This window comes from Nematolebias whitei, chromosome 22 (genome assembly GCF_014905685.2).
Source record: "Nematolebias whitei isolate Nwh7 chromosome 22, NemWhi1, whole genome shotgun sequence".
NCBI classification, from domain to species: Eukaryota; Metazoa; Chordata; class Actinopteri; order Cyprinodontiformes; family Rivulidae; genus Nematolebias; species Nematolebias whitei.
Genome location: NC_056519.1, coordinates 25,678,369 through 25,696,550, shown reverse-complemented (window position 1 = coordinate 25,696,550; position 18,182 = coordinate 25,678,369). Strand labels below are relative to the sequence as shown.

Sequence of the window (18,182 nt, the reverse complement as noted above, 5' to 3'; positions counted from 1 at the left end):
CATACATACATACATACATACATACATACATACATACATACATACATGCATACATACATCCATACATACATCCCTACATCCATACATACATCCATACATTCATCCATATATACATCCATACATACATCCATTATCTTCCACTTTTTCCAAAGTCGGGTCTCGGGGGCAGCAGCTTGAACAGGGAGGTCCAGACATCTCTTTCCACAGCCACCTCTTCCAGCCCTTCTGGGAGGATTCCAAGGTATTCCCAGGTCAACTGAGAGACATAGTCTCTCCAGCATGTCCTGGGTCTTCACCGGGGTCTCCTCCCAGTCAGACATGCCCAAAGCACCTTCCAAGGGAGACACCCAGGGAGCATCCTTACCAGATGCTTGAACCACCTCATCTGGCTCCTCTCAATGTAGAAGAGCAGTAGTTCTATTCTGAGTCTCTCTTGATAACTGATCTTTTCACCCTATCTCTAATGGAGAGTCCAGCTAACCTGCAGAGGAAACTCATTTCAACCACCTGTATCCATGATCTCATTTTTTCAGTCACTACCCAGAGTTCATGACTATAGGTGAGGGTAGGAACATAGACTGACCAGTAAACAGAGAGCTTTGCCTTACAGCTCAGGTCCCTCTTCACTACAACGTACCGGCACAGAGTCCACAATACTGCAGATGCTGCACCAATCCATCTGTCAATCTCACGCTCCATTCTTCCCTGACTTGTGAACAAAACCCTGAGATACTTGAACTCCTTCACTTGAGGCAGAACCTCACCCTTGACCTGAAGAGAGAAAGCCATCCTTTTTGAGGACCATGGCCTCAGATTTGGAGGTGCTAATTCTCAGATGGATGGAGCAGGAGTTGACTTTAAGGAATATGTCCTTATCCAAAGTAATGAGAGTGTTGTTCCGGTTCATTTTGATGTTAAAAGAGCTGAGCTAAACGGCACAAACACAGCCTGCTGAGAGGAGACCTCAGGGCAGACTTGGAACTTGTTAGTTTTTATATCTTCTTTGACCAGGAAACACTTCTTGAGATCCCAGGAGAAGCTGGGGAGTGTCCCTAGGGGAGTAAAGTCCTAGACCTGCTGCCGTTGCAACTCAATCATGGTATGTGGAAGAAAATAAGTGGATAGATGTGGCAGCCATCTTAATGTAGGTTAAATCCCAAAGTTAATCAGTTATAGATGTTCTGTACATCCATTACTTTCTGAACGTGCCATTGAATTTTGTCTAGTAGTTCATGAGATAATTTGCTAACACAAACGCCCACAGACATTTACATTATTGCCTGCTTTTTGCCCTTCAGCAGTAGGAATAAAACAAGTTGTTTCTTGACCTTCAGCGCGAGTTTTCACTTCTTACCCCTTTGGAATGTAGCCAACAACATCGATGCCATATCTCGTCTTGAAGTCGAAAGCATAAGAAACTCCACATGCAATAACAGTCTGTGGCAAACAGATTAGACACATTTAACAATGTGACAGCTAAAATTATGGGACAAGATTTACAGACATGGCAAAACCCATGTTTTACCATTTTAACTTTAAGATGTTCATAACAATTCTGCATGTGTATTCACATCAAAACTAAACTTCATGTGCCATAAATGCTCATATGTCACTTTACTGACTTACATTTGCAGTCTTAGAAAATGACAAACAAAATCTGTTATCTGCCTTTCACCTTAAATAACTCCACCCTGCGTTGTGTTATGGAATGGTTTATGATGGTTAATGTTGCGCAATACTACTCACCATGATAACCTCTATTGGGATAGGCACAGGTAGCTTGGATTTGAACCTGTCGTTTAGTTCTTTCACGACAAATACCACCAGCATGATCACCAGCGCGATCACCACGTCACACACATTGCTGGATGTTATCTGCTTGAAAATGATCTCCAGGGTCTGGAAAATAAAGCAAGAGTTCAACACCTTCTTGGCTGACGTCAGTGATAAGCTGAGAGGAAAAGAAAGTGATCTGTATTTACGTAGATGAGTGAAAGTGGTCCGTTGATGCCTGGGACTTGGAGCCCCAGCACAAACTTTAGCTGGGAAACTAGGATGTGAATTGCTGCAGCTGTGGTGAAGCCTGAAACCAATGTGTCGGACAGGTACATGACAACAAAGCCCACCTGTAGGACCCCCATAGCCAGCTGGAACAGAGAGATGACAGTGATTTGGTTATTTTCCCCACAAACGTCAGAAATTGCCAATACAAAAATGTTGTTATTCTGGCTGCTCCCATCTACACAAGTGCATGAAAGATTTGACAATTGTTTTACTTTGTATGTCTTTCTTGATCCAACCTGGGCTCAAGCCTGCAGCCTCAAGGTTATGAGGCTGTGGCAATGACCACCAAGCTACCGCAGCAGACTATTGTAACAAAAGAGAAAACCAAAATGAAGCTTTTAATAAAACGCGTTTTGACTACAGTGCATTATATTGTGAATGTTTATGAAGCGTTCACTCTATTGGAATCCATTTTTCTTCTGTATGTTTTTCAGTGCGATTCTTGTCGCACAGTTTTTAAGCTATTTCAGCAAATCATTAATCAAAATGTTCAGCTGTTTCCTCAATCCTGCTATGACTGTTGGTATTGGGGCAACTTTAGCTTTTTGAAATATTTAGCCTTTTCTGACATTTTTTCTTATAGAAAATGAATTGAGTTAATTTTACATCCTTCAAATTTTTAGATCTGTTTGCAATCGTCAACTGCTCCTTACACGTGTTGCTCTGCTTCAGCTTCTTTCGACAAATAAATAAAGTATCAGCTATTTTCAGTTAATTTCAGCTGTTCTTTCAGCTGTTTCTAATTCTTTCTGCTCACAACATTTTTGTGCTTTTTCTAACTTGTTTCTGCTAATTTCAGCTTGTTATGTTCCTTTCAGCTGATTAATGTTAGTTTAAAGTTTTTCTGCTATGTCAGTGTATTTAGCTGTTCTTTATGCTAATTTCATCTAAATCCTTATTTTGCACCCATTTAAACTTTTTTCAGCCTAATTCAGCAAAATATGCTCTCTCCACTTCCTTCGGGTAATGCAAGCTTCGTTCTGCTTTTTTACCTACTATTCAGCTGTTTGGGTTTTTTTTTGCACATTTCTGCTGTTTTCAGATAATTTCCACATTTGTACTAATTTCTGCTTCTTTAAGCCTAATTGGGCACAACTGTGCTCTCTCCACTTTCTTCTGATTTTTTAAGATACTTGCCTTTTCAGCTTTCTTTTTTTTTGTTGTTGGTAATTTCAGCTTTTTAAATTAATTTACTAATTGTTGTGCTCATTTCTGCTTATTTCAACCTAATTCAGCAACTATGTATTCTTTCTACTTTATTCTGCTAATTTAAACTTGTTCTTTCATTTCAGCAATTTTTTTAAACTAATTTCAGCTGTTTTTCAGCAAGTGCTTCAAGTTCTTCAGCAATTTCAGCAAGTTTTTCATCAATAAGCATTCACGCTGCATTTTCGCAGGAAATGCAATTTCTCTAGTTTATTGTAATTTCATTGTGCAGTCAAATTCTCTTTCTTTTCTTCCTCATTGGGGGCGGGGGCAGGGGGGGGGGGGCGCACATCAGAAGCATTGAAGCCCTCTTTTGTTCAACATGTCCGTCCTGTATCTTGATGTGTAGCTTTCAAATAAAACGTGCAAATTATACATCAAAACATGCAACCCAATGAAAGAGACAGTGCTGTGGCTTTTAGCTATACTTCACAAAATGTGGACATAAGATTCACCCACAGTTTATGATAAATAAATAATGAAGATTAATGTGATTTTAGTGAAATGGTGAGTGGTGGTGCAGCGGTTAGAGTAGGTGAGTCTGTGATCAGGAGGTCACAGGCTTGAATCTACGGTCCTTTACAATGAAAACATTTTGATGAGAAAGGTGAAGCACCCACACCTGCCTCCACCCTCATTTGCCTCACTGTGGGCCCTTGAGCAAGACACTTTAAGCCTCTGATGGCAGCCTTCTGCTCCACACATGTGGGCTGTGGTAGCTCAGTGGTTGGTGGTTGTGCTGTGAAGGGCACCTGGTGTAAAAACAAGTGAAGTTGTGCAAGTTTGCTCTCTGTGAAGACCACTGACAAGGAGAAGCCACAATTTTTATTTTTTAAATGTGATTTTGGTGAACCATCACCTTAAACCTGTTTGGAGCTTTTTAGTTCAGACTTCACAGTAAAAACATAATTCAAATTAAAAAGAGTCTCAGAAAGTTGACCTTTACATGTCTTACATTTTAATATATTTTATGTTTCTTAAACAATTACAGTTTAAGTTTCATGATTTTTACTGATTTTCAAAGGAATGTTGAAATGACTAACTTTTAAACTTTTCACAAATACACTTTTATCTCTCCCACTTTGTTACATACACAAATTATACATCAAAAATGCATTCAGCCAAAGTATTTTGTATCCATCATGAAGTTCTGACAGAATTCTGGTTGGATATTTGGCCACTCTACTTGGCAGTAGAGCTCCTTTAAATTGGTAGGTCATTATAAGCCCTGAGTTACTGTAATAAATAAACCTATTAAAAAAGTCCATCGATAAAAAATAGTGTTAAAAATTGAGTTGTTTGTAGTAAAGTTTCTGACCTGCATGACACCAACAAGGAAGGTCACAGAGGAAGCCACCAGCACTCTCTGTGCGTCGATCGACAGATTTTCAAACGCTGTGATGTTGAGAGGCGGCCCCTCGTCGGGAGCAAACCTCGTGACCACCGAGCCAATCATCAGACACAAGACTGGGAACGGGCCTGCAGAAACAAATGTGAAATCCTGACGGATCCATTCAGATATAGCCTTTTAAAAGCAGATACTGTGTGAAGAACTGGGGAATCACAACACCACACTGCAAACAGTCTTGAGCCTCCTCTCATTTCTTTATGTTTGACTTCCAAAGAGCTGGTCTAAAGCTAGCTCTGCACCATGCTCTCTGAACGTCCTTCAAAGATTTTCCCTGAACACTGACGGCTTTATTATTCATTCAGTTCTTGCACATGACATGACCATGTGGTATTTAGTGTAGTAAAATTTGAGGATAGTGTCAGGGGATTTTAGTCAAGGTTTATGGATGTTTTGTACTACTATGGCTGAGAATGTTAACTGCCCATGAACCATATGTTTGAGTTAGCAAAGAGTTCTTTTCTTTCTCAGAGAGAGCCGAACGAGGAGCTGATTTGATCCTGCATGTGCAGCTGTGTAGCCGAGGTCATCAGTGTCTGCGTGTGAGCCGAGAGCTGAGAAGTGTATAAAAACAAGCCTTGCACACTGCCCGTGTAACTTCTGTACATGTGTAACATGTGATGAAAGTCTGCCCTTGCAAGTTAAACCAGTTAAAAAAAACTTATTGTGACCTCGAGTGTGGCTTCTTTACGATGGAGCTTTAGAGCCACGTTAAGAAAAAATAAATAAAAAGACAAAATTATGAGAATAAAGTCCTAATATTACAAGAATAAAGCCGTAAATGGTAAATGGACTGTACTTATACAGCGCCTTTCAATCTTATCGAGATACTCAAAGCACTTTACACAACAATCTGTGTCCTCATTCACCCATTCATACAGCACTCTACTAGATCTCTACAAAGCTAATTGAACAAATCATTCTAAAGAGACTAATCAGAGCTTTAGATCACATTCATACACTGATGGGACACACATCAGAGGCAACGAGGGGTTCAGTATATTGCCCAGAGACACTTCGACATGTGACTGCTGGTGGATTCAAACCCCCAACTCTTGCATTGGAGGACGACTGCTCTAACCACTCAGCCACAGCCGCCCTCGTATGAGATTTTTTTTCAGATCTCATTTATTATTTTTTCCACAAGTCAGATCCACAACACGACCTGTCAATCAATCCAGTAGGCGTATCAGCAAATGACCAATCCGAAGCTAAATGCTCTTTACCTGCAGAGCTGTGCTGCAGCCCATCAGAGTGTACCACTTTACTGTAAACAGGTTCAAAGTCCTGATACTGATAATAATGTGATGCTGATGTACTAACAGATTAAATGTTTCCTTATTTGTAAAACAAATACCAAAGTATAACTTAACAAGATGTTCAACATTCTTCATTTTACCACAGTTAAAATGCAGTCAACCTGCTTTATTGCGTCGGAGTTGGGATAATATTACAACACATTTAGCTTCAGATGGATCATTTGCTGACACGCCTACTGGACTGATTGACAGGTCGCGTTGTGGATCCGACTCGTGGGAAAAAAAAAAAAAGAGAGCTGCAAAAATAATTAAAAATCTTGTACGACTTTATTCTCGTAATATTAAGACTTTATTCAACTTTAGTCTCGTAACAGTATGGCTTTTAATTTTTTTTTCTTAGCATGGCCCTAAAGCTCCGTCGTACTTCTTTGAGTAAGTAAAATGAATAGAGGGTGTTTTTATCCAACAGAAAATCTGGACAGGTAGAAAACAAAAGACGGTTGAAGAAGCAACTGCAATTAAAAAATATGTGAAATTTATGTTGGGGAAAAAAAAATTGAAATAAATCCATCAAAAACCTGACAAAATCTGAGAAATGCATCACCTTTCTATATAACCAATCTACTGTAAACATTTATTTTTTGTTAATACTTCTTTAAAAATCATTTCAGGTCAGGCACTGGCCGGCACTGGTCTGCCTGCAAATGGTAACCATGTAACCCGGCCGGTACACGTTACACTGGATCGATCAGTCTGCAACTAAACCAACCATCCCATCGAGGCTTCAGCCTTCTTGTAGAGAGTGAGAATGGTGGAATGAAATAAAATATCTCCCTACAGTCTGTGATGGACCAGCGTTGCAGATCTGTGTTTAGTGACAGGCACTTTCCCAAGAGCGGTGGTGAACACATTTATCCTCAGGTCAATTCCTGCAACAGGAATTAACTCCAGTTCTACTTGGCAAGGCCTCGCCACAAGATACGTCGATCACCGCCCCAAAAATGTGCTGGTAATGCAAAAGCTAGAAGTACTGTAAATATATGCAAGCAGTTTCATGTCCCTGGAGACCACATGAAACAGTCATTGTCAGCAACACAGGAATCAGATTGTCGTGAAAAAACACTTATTTTATAAATCCAACTAAATAAATGTGAACAAACTGATTTTTTGTGACTAAGTGCTCTTAACAAGGATACTAAAGATCATATTTCAAAAAGGTTATTTGCTCATTTGTCTTTTAAAGGTTGAGCCTTCATCTCTATAAATTCTGTAATTAATGCTTAAAGTCAAAAGAACAAATAAATAAATAAACTTTAAAAAAATCAGCAACTTATTGTTCAGTACCAATTTAACAACTGCTAGAAAGCCTGGATTCTTTGGTGAAAATTATAAATAAAAAAAGTGATTTAAAAAATGTACTTATCGCCATATCGTCTTACCCACTGAGATGTGTCTTGAAGTGCCCAGGAAAAAGTAGATGACAACTGGAAAAAAGGCCGTGAAAAGGCCGTACCAAGGTGGCAGAGAAGCCAGCAAACAGTAGGCCAAACCTTCAACACAAAAACAAACAATATACAGATCATACAGGAACAAAATAAGAATGATAAAAACACGTGCAAAAGTAAAAAATGTGCCAGGGTTAGTGATACAAGCATTGGTTTCAATTACGATTTTAAAAGGAGTTCCCCAAGGCTCACATGCGGGCACTGTTTTATTTTATTTTCATTCTCGCTCAGCATTCACGATGGATTTTTGCAGAAAAAAGAAACGTGTATAAAAAATTGAATGCAATCTCCAATTTTTATATATATTTATATGCTAATTTTATTTTGTAGTTTTGACCATTTTAAGATCGTGCCATTTTGTCCAGGTTTTCTTTGAAAATGAGGTAATTTATGGGATAATCAAGGAACTCCTTGGTGAATTAAACTTGAATTAAAACTGGTGCTGTTAATTACAGTCAGAGTCCAAACTTTCATGATGACGTAGATCCCAGAAGCATTAATAAAGAACAGAGCCATAAAAGATGTACCTGAGTACAAACATAAAGTTTAAATTATGTTTTATTACAATTTGAAGATTTTTGCCTTTGTGCATTTGTGCTAGATTTTTTGCCGGAATGAGTAAAACTTACTACCCCCCAGGTAATACGGCAGAGTTCAAGATGACGTAAAAGACATGAAGCAAACAGTTGTAATCAACATTCCTTAGATTAGCAGCAACAAAGGGAGCGGTGGGAAAAAAAGGTGTGATGTACGCAACCAAGTAGTGCAGTTAAACATTTATTAATTTATTTACGAGAATGTTTGTTGTTTCTCTTTGACCTTATGCACCTTATGTGAGTATGTGTTCAGTTTGTACAATCCTTAAAAAAAGTTTATGTTAAAGTTAATTTGTCTCAAATAATGTAGGAACCTCTCAGGTAAACTAAAAGCAAAATTGTACATTTCACAAATCTTCATCTACTATCGCTTATCTGTAGTCAGGTCAGGGGAGCAACAGGTCCAGTAGAGAAACCCAGACATCACTCCACCCAGTGACACTTTCTAGCTCGTCCTGGGGGACTCAAAGACATCTCCAGGCCAGAGAAGAGACACGATCCCTCCAACGTTTTCTGGTCACCCCCCCCTCCTAACAGTGGGACGTGCCCAGAAAACCTCAAATTTATCAAATCACAAATGGTTTTCATTGTTACCATTCCCAGTCCCGTATTTCATCACTAAACTTGAACACATGCATGCATTCCGGACTGGAATGATCTTGAGGACGATCTTGAATGTTGAGGTGAGACTTTTGTCTTTTACCTTGTAGGACAGCCACCAGTCCTGTGCTGACACCCGACACGATGTCACTGAGGAGCCACTCTCTGATTCTGTAGATCTTCATCCAGCCAATCACTGGCAGAAGAGACAGAGCAGCATTCTTGGCTCGTCTGGCGTCACATCTTAAAGGATACACAAATGTGTAAAATTTGATGAACTCTGGACAAAACAGATTAAAAAAATTAAACTCTGTCATTGAGACACCAAACGCTTCTTGTTTTATTTTAGTTTTACTCCGTTCCATTATCGTCTTATACTGTAAAATAAATTTGTGGGAATCTGTTCTTTGTTCTGTTTAGACCCTTGAGTTTCCCTCATTGTTGTCAGCTACTGTCTCACCCATCCTCAATTCTAATCACCCCAGATGTTTGTCATTCCAGTCTCATTCATTCATTCATTCATTCAACCTTTATTTGTACAGGTTAGACTCATTGAGCCGCGAGGACTCATTTACAAGAGAGACCTGATTTAACAAAGAACAGATGAGGTGCAGACAACAATAATCATATAAATATCATAAAATGAAAAGTAAATAGAAGAATGGACTGTACTTATATAGCGCATTTCTATCTTATTTCAAGACACTCAAAGCGCTTTACACTACAATCTGTGTCCTCATTTACCCATTCATACAGCACTCTACTAGATCTCTACAAAGCTAATTGCACAAATCATTCTAAAGAGACTAATCAGAGCTTTATCACATTCATACACTGATGGGACACACATCAGAGGCTATGAGGGGTTCAGTGTCTTGCCCAGGGACACTTTGACTTGTGACTGCTGGTGGGTTCGAACCCCCAACTCTCGCATTGGAGGACGACTGCTCTAACCACTCAGCCACAGCCGAAATAAAATAAAAAATGAAACAAAAACACTTTGTGGGCAGCACGGTGGCGCAACTGGTAGAGCTGCTGCCTCTCAGCGAGCAGGTCCTTGGTTCAAACCCCGGTCCAGGGGCTTTTCTGGGTGGAGTTTGTATGTTCTCTCCGTGCATGCGTGGGTTTTCTCCGGGTGCTCCGGTTTCCTCCCACAGACCAAAAACATGCATGTTAGGCTGATTGGTAACTCTAAATTGTCCCTAGGTGTGAGTGAGAGAGTGAATGGTTGTTTGTCTCGTTTGTCTCTATGTGGCCCTGTGATGGACTTGCGACCCGTCCAGGGTGTACCCCGCCCCTCGCACAGTGGTTGCTGGACATGGGCACCAGCGACCCCCGTGACCCAAAATGGAATAAACGGGTAAAGATAATGGATGGATGGATGAAAACACTTTGTGCTTGCTCAAGATGTGAGACTGTGATCAAGTGAAGATTCAACGAGTTTTCTGCTTCCTTAGATAGGTAACTTTACTAATTGGCTTTTCTATGTATGTGAATGTTCCTGTAAAGTGTCCAGAGACAACTTAGTTGTGATATGGGGCTATATAAATAAAATGAATTGAAATTGAACTGAAATTAAAATACTAAAAACAGGAACATGTCTGCATTGGTTTTTGACATGAACGTAGCAGATGTTTGAAGCCACTTAGAGAGGTCAAGGTCGAGAGCTTCAAATCTTTTTGTAAGATATTCCAGGAAACAGGAGGGAGTAGGAGAAGGCCCTTTTGTCTAGTTCAGTCCTCACTGAGGGAACACTGCAGGTAATAATGTCCTGAGAGCGCACGCTGTAGCTGCACTCACACAGAGACATATAGGAGTAGATGTATGAAGGCAGCAGACCAAGAATGGATTTAAAGATGAAAATGTATCAGTAAGAGAGTCTGTGTGACGTTAATGATGACCAGTTAACCAGTGAATACTGGGTGCAGTGATAGGTCTGGTAGTTACAGCCAGTTATGAATCTTAGTGCACCATGATAGACAGCATCCATTATTGCATCATTAGTCATCAGCGTCAATATTGTCCCTTTAACGTCAGCGTCTCTGTGTTTCTCCTTTGTCTGTGCATTGTGCTTCCCAGCCTGTCATGTTTTGTTCCTCTATAGTTTCCTCCATCCATCCAAGTAAGTTTGTGTTGCCCTGTCAGCTTTTGTTTTGTTTTGTTGTATAAATAGACTGTTTAATTTTACCTTGGAGCCTCCTGTGTCTGCCTGCACGTGGGTTCAACTCTAAACCACAGATCATGTCAAAATTCACCTTAAAATATATATATTTTTTATTAACACTTGACATGGTGCCATTAGTAGAGTTGTTGGCTCTCAGCAAGCAGGTCGCCAGATCTAATATCAGCCAGAGACCTTTCTGGGTGGAGTTTGCATGTTCTCTCCATGCATGCGTGGGTTTTCTCGTGGGTACTCCAGTTTCCTCCCACAGACCAAAAACATGCATGTTAGGCTAATTGGTAACTCTAAATTGTCTCTAGGTGAGAGAGTGAATGGTTGTTAGTCTTATTTGTCTCTATGTGTCCCTGTGATGGACTGGAGACCTGTTCAGGGTGTCCTCCGCCTCTCGCACAGTGACTGCTGGATATGGGCACCAGTAATCCAGAAAGGAAGAAGTGGGAAAACATGATGGAGAAATTACCACTTGGCTTTATTAAAGATGCTATTGTACACTGAAACAATTTCATTGCTGACTCTACTTTCCTGATACAGTAGTCCCTCGCTACTTTGCGGTTAGACTTTTGCGGACTTGCTCTATCGCAGTTTTTCAAAGTAAAATTGGACATGACATGACCGCCGCTCCTCTCAACGTGGAGAAGCAGCGGCTCTACTCTGAGTCCCTCCCAGATGATCGAGCTTCTCACCCTATCTCTAAGGGAGAGCCCAGACACCCTGCGAAGAAAATTCATTTCTGCCGCATGTATCCGTGGTCTCGTTCTTTTGCTTACAACCCAAAGCTCATGACCATAGATGAGAGTAGGAACGTAGATAGACCGGTAAATTAAGAGCTTCACCTTTTGACTCAGCTCTCTCTTCACCACGACAGACCTGTACAGCGCCCGCTTCACTGCAGACGCTGCACCTATCCGCCTATCGATCTCACGCTCCATTTTTCCCTCATTCATGAACAAGACCCTGAGATACTTGAACTCCTCCACTTGGGGCAGGACCCCCTCCCCGACTTGGAGAAGGCACCCTACCCTTTTCCGGCTCAAGCCCATGGCCTCGGATTTGGAGGAACTGATCCTCATCCCGGCTGCTTCACACTCGGCTGCGAACTGCTCCAGTGAAAGCTGTAGATCACGGCCTGATGAAGCCAATAGGACATCATCTGCAAAAAGCAGAGAGGCAATCCTAAGGTCACCAAAACACCTTGGCTACGCCTAGAAATTCTGTCCATAAAAGTTATGAACATGATTGGTGACAAAGGGCAATCTTGGCTGAGTCCAACTCTCACTGGGAATGAGCCCGACTTACTGCCAGCAATGCGGACCAAGCTTGGACACCAGTCGTACAAGAACCTAACAGCCCATATCAAAGGGCCTGTTACCCCATACTCCCAGAGTACCCCCAACAGGATTCCCCAAAGGACATGGTCCAACGCCTTCTCCAAGTCCACAAAGCACATGTAGACTGGTTGCGAAAACTCCCACGCACACACCAGGACACTGCTGAGAGTGTAGAGTTGGTCCAGTGTTCCACGACCAGGAAGAAAACCGCACTGCTCCTCCTGAATCCGTGGTTCGACTATCTGGCGGACCCTCCTCTCCGCCCTGAATAGACCTTACCAGGGAGGCTTAAGAGCATGATCCCCCTGTAGTTGGAACACGCTCTTGTTTATTTATTTATTGTACTCTATTAATCCCCAACGGGAAAATTAATTCTCTGCATTTTTCCCACTGCACATATGAGCACACATGTGAAGCAGTGGGCTGCCATCTAAGATGCCTGGGGAGCAGCTGGGGGGTTAAGGGCCTCGCTCATGGGCCCAGAGTGGGGCAAATGAGGGTGGAGGCAGGTGTAGGTGTTTCACCTTCTCGACCCATATTGTGATGTTGTCGGTCCATGGAGTTGAGCCGGGGGTTGACCAGCAACCCTCCGACCCCAGGCACACCCTCTCTAACCTCTGCCCCACCACTCCCCTCACACCCATTTTTGGGTTTGCATGTGTTGCTAGTTGTGGCAGCCATCTTGAACTCAGCTCACTCTAAAAGTTAATCAGTTGTAGATGCACATGCAGTGCTTACTTCTGTAAAGCTTCATAAAAAATGTTCCTGAGGTTAAGGGGATAGTTTGCTAACAGACATATATACAAACACACACCCACACACAAAAACACTCACAGTTTTAGTTTCATACAAGTAGTATGATACTAGTTGGAACTTGGAACAATAAATTTACCAAAAACTTTCTGCAAATTTCATTCATCTTGATATTTGTTGAAAAATTAAGCTAGAGCACTTACCTGAGGGACTGTTTAACATGGTCCAACATGGTTTTGTGGTGCCTGTAAACCTTTTCGTGCTCCTCGGCGAACGCCTCCTCTGAGTACAGCGGCCGGGCCACCACATACTGCTTGGCTCCTGGTCGCATCATGTTGCTTCTGCTGCCTGGAGGACCCCTGCTGCTGCTCTATGTGGCTCTGACACATAAATCACATTAGATGCGAAGAGGACCCTGTCCTGCCTTTGAACGTTACTTAAATATTATTAAGGACAAACGACAAAGCTCCAGAGCCCCAAATACAGACAAGATGCAAAAACCAGGTAAGGACCTGCACTCTCTCTACAGCTGAAACTGAATCTGAGAGGCTTGTCATAAACTGTAATCTGTTGGACTTCACAAGATCAAATTTTATTATGAAGATCTAAAACACTGTACTTGCACAAAAATATTTATACTGAACCTGGACCCTGTAAAATATAACCGTAATTCTGAAAAGGTTGGGATGCTATAAAATATACAAAATGAAATAAATGCATTTAAAATCTCATAAATTCATATTATTGACAATAAAATAAAATAAATATTAAATGCTTCAAACTATTTTTGTGGAGGCGGGGGGAGTACATTTTGAATATTATGGCAGCAGTAGTAAAAGTTTTAAGTAATTGGGACAGGAGCATGTTTTCCACTGTGATGCCTCCTCCTCCTTTAACAACACCTGAGGAGACCAGTAGTTGGAGTTTTTGGAGGAGAATGTTCCCCCATTCTTGTCTGATGTGGGGTTCTAGCATTTTATCAGTTCTGGCTTTTCCAATAATGATCAGTCAGGTCATCTGGACAGGTGCTTTTTTGTTGTTGTTGTTGTTGAGAGATGTTTATACAATGGAGCTTTAGGGCTACACTAAGAAAAAAAGAATTACATTGCCACGCTAAAAATAAATAAAGTTAAAAACCATAAAATTACAAGAATAAAGTCGTAGTATTATGAGAATAAAATCAAATAAAGTCTTAATATTATGAAAATAAAGTCTAAATGAAGCCTTTTCTTTTTACAGCTCTTGTTTTTTTCCCCCCACAAGTCGGATCCATGACTCGACCTGTCAATCAATCCAGTAGGCGTGTCAGCAAATGACCAGTCAGAAGCTAAATGAGTCGTAATATTATCCAAACTCCGACACATAAAGTAGGTTTACCACATTTAACTGTGGTAAAATGAAAAATATTGAGCATCTTGTTAAGTTATACTTTGATACTGGTTTTCCAAATAAGGAAACAGTTAATCTGTTAGTACATCAGCATCCGATTATTACCAGTATCAGGACTTTGAACCTGCTTACAGTAAGGTGGTACGCTCTGATGGGCTGCAGCGCAGCTCTGCAGGTAAGGATCATTTAGCTTCGGATTGGTCATTTGCTGACACGCCTACTGGATTGACTGACAGATCGTGTCGCGGATTTGACTCGTGGAAAAAATTAAATAAAAGAGAGCTGACAAAAAAAAAGTCTGGTACGACTTTATTCTTGTAATACGACTTTATTCTCTTAATTTTATGGCTTTTTATTTTATTTTTCTCAGCGTGGCCCTAAAGCTCTGTCGTAGTTTTGCTCTCCATCCGGAGGGCTGCATCAGTCTGAGGAGTCACAAGTAAACTGTTTTCCCCACTAAGCAGTACACTCCTTTAGTGGACCAACCAGTTTGCTGGTTATAAGATGGTTTCTGGGGGCTGTCCTCTCTCCCATCGACTCCTCCCAGGCAGGCATGACCTGACTGACCATTATTGGATTTTGTACGTGGATGATTGAGCATGAACTTTTATGCCTTGAACCACTTTGGCTGTGGCTGCCTGCCTGGGAGGAGTCGACGGGGGAGAGGACAGCCCCCAAAAACCATCTTATAACCAGCAAACTGGTTGGTCCACTGAAGGAGTGTGCTGCTTAATGGGGAAAACAGTTTACGTGTGACTCCTCAGACTGATGAAGCCCTTAGGATATAGGGCCAAATGTCTCTCAAAAAAAAAAAAAAAAAACTCTCTAGATGACCCGACTGACCATTATTGGATTTTTTTACCTGGATTATTGAGCATGAACTTTGAAGTGCTGGCTTTTCTTTTCAGGATTTCTTGTTTTCTGATGCAACAAATGTTTTAATCAGCGAGCTGCAGGCAGGCCGATTCAGCACCGGGACTCTTCTACACAGCCTGCTGCTGTAATGGATGAAGTGTGTGGTTTAGCATTGACTTACTAAAATATTTACAAGGTCTTCCCTGAAAAAGACACCAAAGACTTCCTGTCCACTTTATACCCACAAAAGGACTTTCCATATGGGTAAGCTGCTCATGCCAGAGGTACTAATGCCCCTCCATACCATCAGAGAAGCAGGATTTTGAACTTTATGCTGATAACATTGGCTTTACTGTAATAAAAACTGACATGGCACAGTGGTTTCCAAAAATAAATTCAAATTTTAACTTTTAGTTATTCACTTTGCCTCAGTCCCTTTTTTTCAGTTTTAGCCCAAAAAGGACGCAAGTGATTCTGTATGGAGGTCACATGCGACTTTTTGCATGATAAAGCTTAAACCAGTGTTGTGAATGGCCCAGTGAACTGTTTATGGACAATGTCTTGTTGAAGGGTTCCTGACCCGTGCAGTGATGTCCAGAACAGGATGACCTCTGTTTTTAATGCAGTGGCCATTTAGGACCTGAATTTGTCCTTTGAGCTCATCCATTTCTCCAGATCCATGAAATCCTCTCGTACAATAAACTACACTTGATGAGAAATTCAAAGTTCTTCCAATTTTCCACAAAGGAACGTTATTTGGAAACGTTTTGACTATTTTCACTGCTGACTTTGTTCTGCCTCTGACAGTCCTTAAATCACAGATAGAGCTAAAGCCAGCATCACAAAACTGAAAGAAGCGTGGAGCAGAATTCAGCTGTGCTGACATGGAGCAAAACGCATTAAACTTGTGATGGACACCTGCTTTATATCGTTTTCAAAACAAGACTAAATAGATCAGGTTTGTGGTTGCTGTGCATCATCCTTCATTTTTCCTCTTTACCAATGTCTGCTTTTTTAACGCTTATTCCTGCAGACACATTTTTAGTTCATCACCAGCTTTACGTTTTCACATCAACTGTTTCAGCTCTGTTCCTGCCATGCCTCGCAGCACAAAGGTGCATCGGGTGGACTGGCTTCCACCGCCTGTGCAGCCTTGGCCCATTCAGAAATCACACCAGAAGGCACCTAAGGCCTGGAGTTGTTCTGTGAAAGAGCATACAGACTGGTGATTCAGCCTCTCTAAAATGCTCTTTTTACACTCAGTCCTCTTATTGACTTGTTGCCATTAACCTCATTAGCTGCAAAATGTACCTCCAGCTGGTTCTTTTTTGGCCCACTCACTTTTACAGCCTTTATTTAAAGCTCCTGTCCAAACTGTTGTTTATGGACGAGGATTGGGGACAGGGTGCAAAAAAGAATTTTGCCATAGAATCTCGTAATTCTGAGATTAAATCAGAATTTTTTTTTTTAAATAGGCTTTTTTGGCACCGTGGCTTTAATCCTCTTCTGCAGTGTTTTTTTTTTGTTATGTGCTGCTGCCATCGATTATCTTTTTCTTTTATGATACAGAGTTTTAGTTGTCACAGTCAAACAATGTTAGAAATTTTTTTATGGGCCAGTTTTACAAATACTGAGCTAAAATTTGAAGAGGCCGAGTGTCAATCACAACACACACTTGAGCATGACATTTCTAAATACTGCATGAGGTTTAAGTACGAAATTGTTTTAAATTGTTTAAATTTAAATTGTTTCAAACCCTCAACTTGCCCATTGGAGGACGACTGCTCTAACCACTCAGCCACATTAAGATAAGCTTAGTCTAAAACCCTAGCAGTAGGCAATTCACATTCCTTGAAGGAAGGTTTTAAACTTTAAAAAATAATAATCATAAATACAGATGATCTTATGGCACATACCTGATATGTTCCCAATCTGTCCCACAGTTTCCACACTGTCTTCCTCTCACTTCAGCACCGGGCAATCATCTGGTACCGGGGACAGTTTGGACATCAATAAATGCCACCTCTGCTGCTTATCAGAGCTGTAATTATTAACAGCAATTATGATGGAAGTCTCTGGTTCACATAAAGGCTGGATGTAAGCCTGTCTGCCTTGTCCTTGACTGTTGTTCTCACCAATATTCATAAAGTGCAACTTTTGGAAGAGGGAGGATGTGGACAAAATAAACGGGACAGGACATTGGAAATGTTACAAAGTGAAAATCAAGAAGCTTTTCAGAAAAAAAAAGTGACATCATGAAATTCAAAGTACCAAGAACAAAACAAGGCATGAATGATGAACATATTAAACAAATAATGGCCAACTATTTATTGAAGGAATGCTTATCACCTGCTGCCTTTAATGCCATATTTCAAACTTAGTTTTGATGAGAAGGGAGGGAGTCCTACTGGTCAAATTTAGCAAATGTCATTATGCACAACTTCATCAGATACAACGTAGCAAGTGTTAAGGATGACTCACAGCTGTGACTGCCATGGCTTTTAGCTCAGTATCTGTAAAACTGAATGAGTTGTAGCAATATTTGTGTTAGTTAAGTTGGCTGTGGCAGTCATCTTGTATTGGGATGACTCCAAAAGGTAATCAGTTGTAGCTGTTCAGTCAGTGGTTCCTTTCTGAGAGTTTCACTGAAGTCTTCTGAGTGGTTCATGCATAGGCGTCGCAACAATTATATGTGAAGGGGATGTGTGTGTCCCCCCCCCCCCCACACACACACACATTTAAAACATATTCATTTGAAAACCCTCACCACTACCACCCACACACACTTACCATGAAATATTAGTTCACCCAGGGCTGTTTCTATTTCTTTGTGAACTAATCCATTCCACTTGATTAATAGGAGAATACACAAACCACTAAAATTCCACTCCAGGTTTTCCTGGTTACCTACAACAAGTCACCACACCACATGCAGTTTCCCCAAGGTCATCTGCCTTGGCAGGGTGCTCACTGGGGGGCAGGAGGGGGAGACTTCTCTGTTTTATGTGCTAGATTATCGCCACGTTAGTGCTGGTTG

General features: G+C 41.0%; 1 protein-coding gene across 1 annotated transcript in view; it reads right to left on the bottom strand.

The window, feature by feature from the left end:
* LOC119428562 (chloride anion exchanger-like) overlaps positions 1–17,139 on the bottom strand; it is a 94,919-nt gene extending 77,780 nt beyond the window's left edge. The window contains exons 1-8 of the mRNA XM_037696244.1: positions 17,062–17,139; positions 13,105–13,281; positions 8,742–8,881; positions 7,377–7,487; positions 4,589–4,749; positions 1,983–2,147; positions 1,747–1,899; positions 1,355–1,437 (exon numbers count right to left, since the gene is read on the bottom strand). Of these exons, the coding sequence (XP_037552172.1) occupies positions 1,355–1,437; positions 1,747–1,899; positions 1,983–2,147; positions 4,589–4,749; positions 7,377–7,487; positions 8,742–8,881; positions 13,105–13,235 (944 nt within the window). The 5' untranslated portion in view covers positions 13,236–13,281; positions 17,062–17,139. The remainder of the gene's footprint in view (positions 1–1,354; positions 1,438–1,746; positions 1,900–1,982; positions 2,148–4,588; positions 4,750–7,376; positions 7,488–8,741; positions 8,882–13,104; positions 13,282–17,061) is intronic.
* Positions 17,140–18,182: the final 1,043 nt, after the last annotated feature.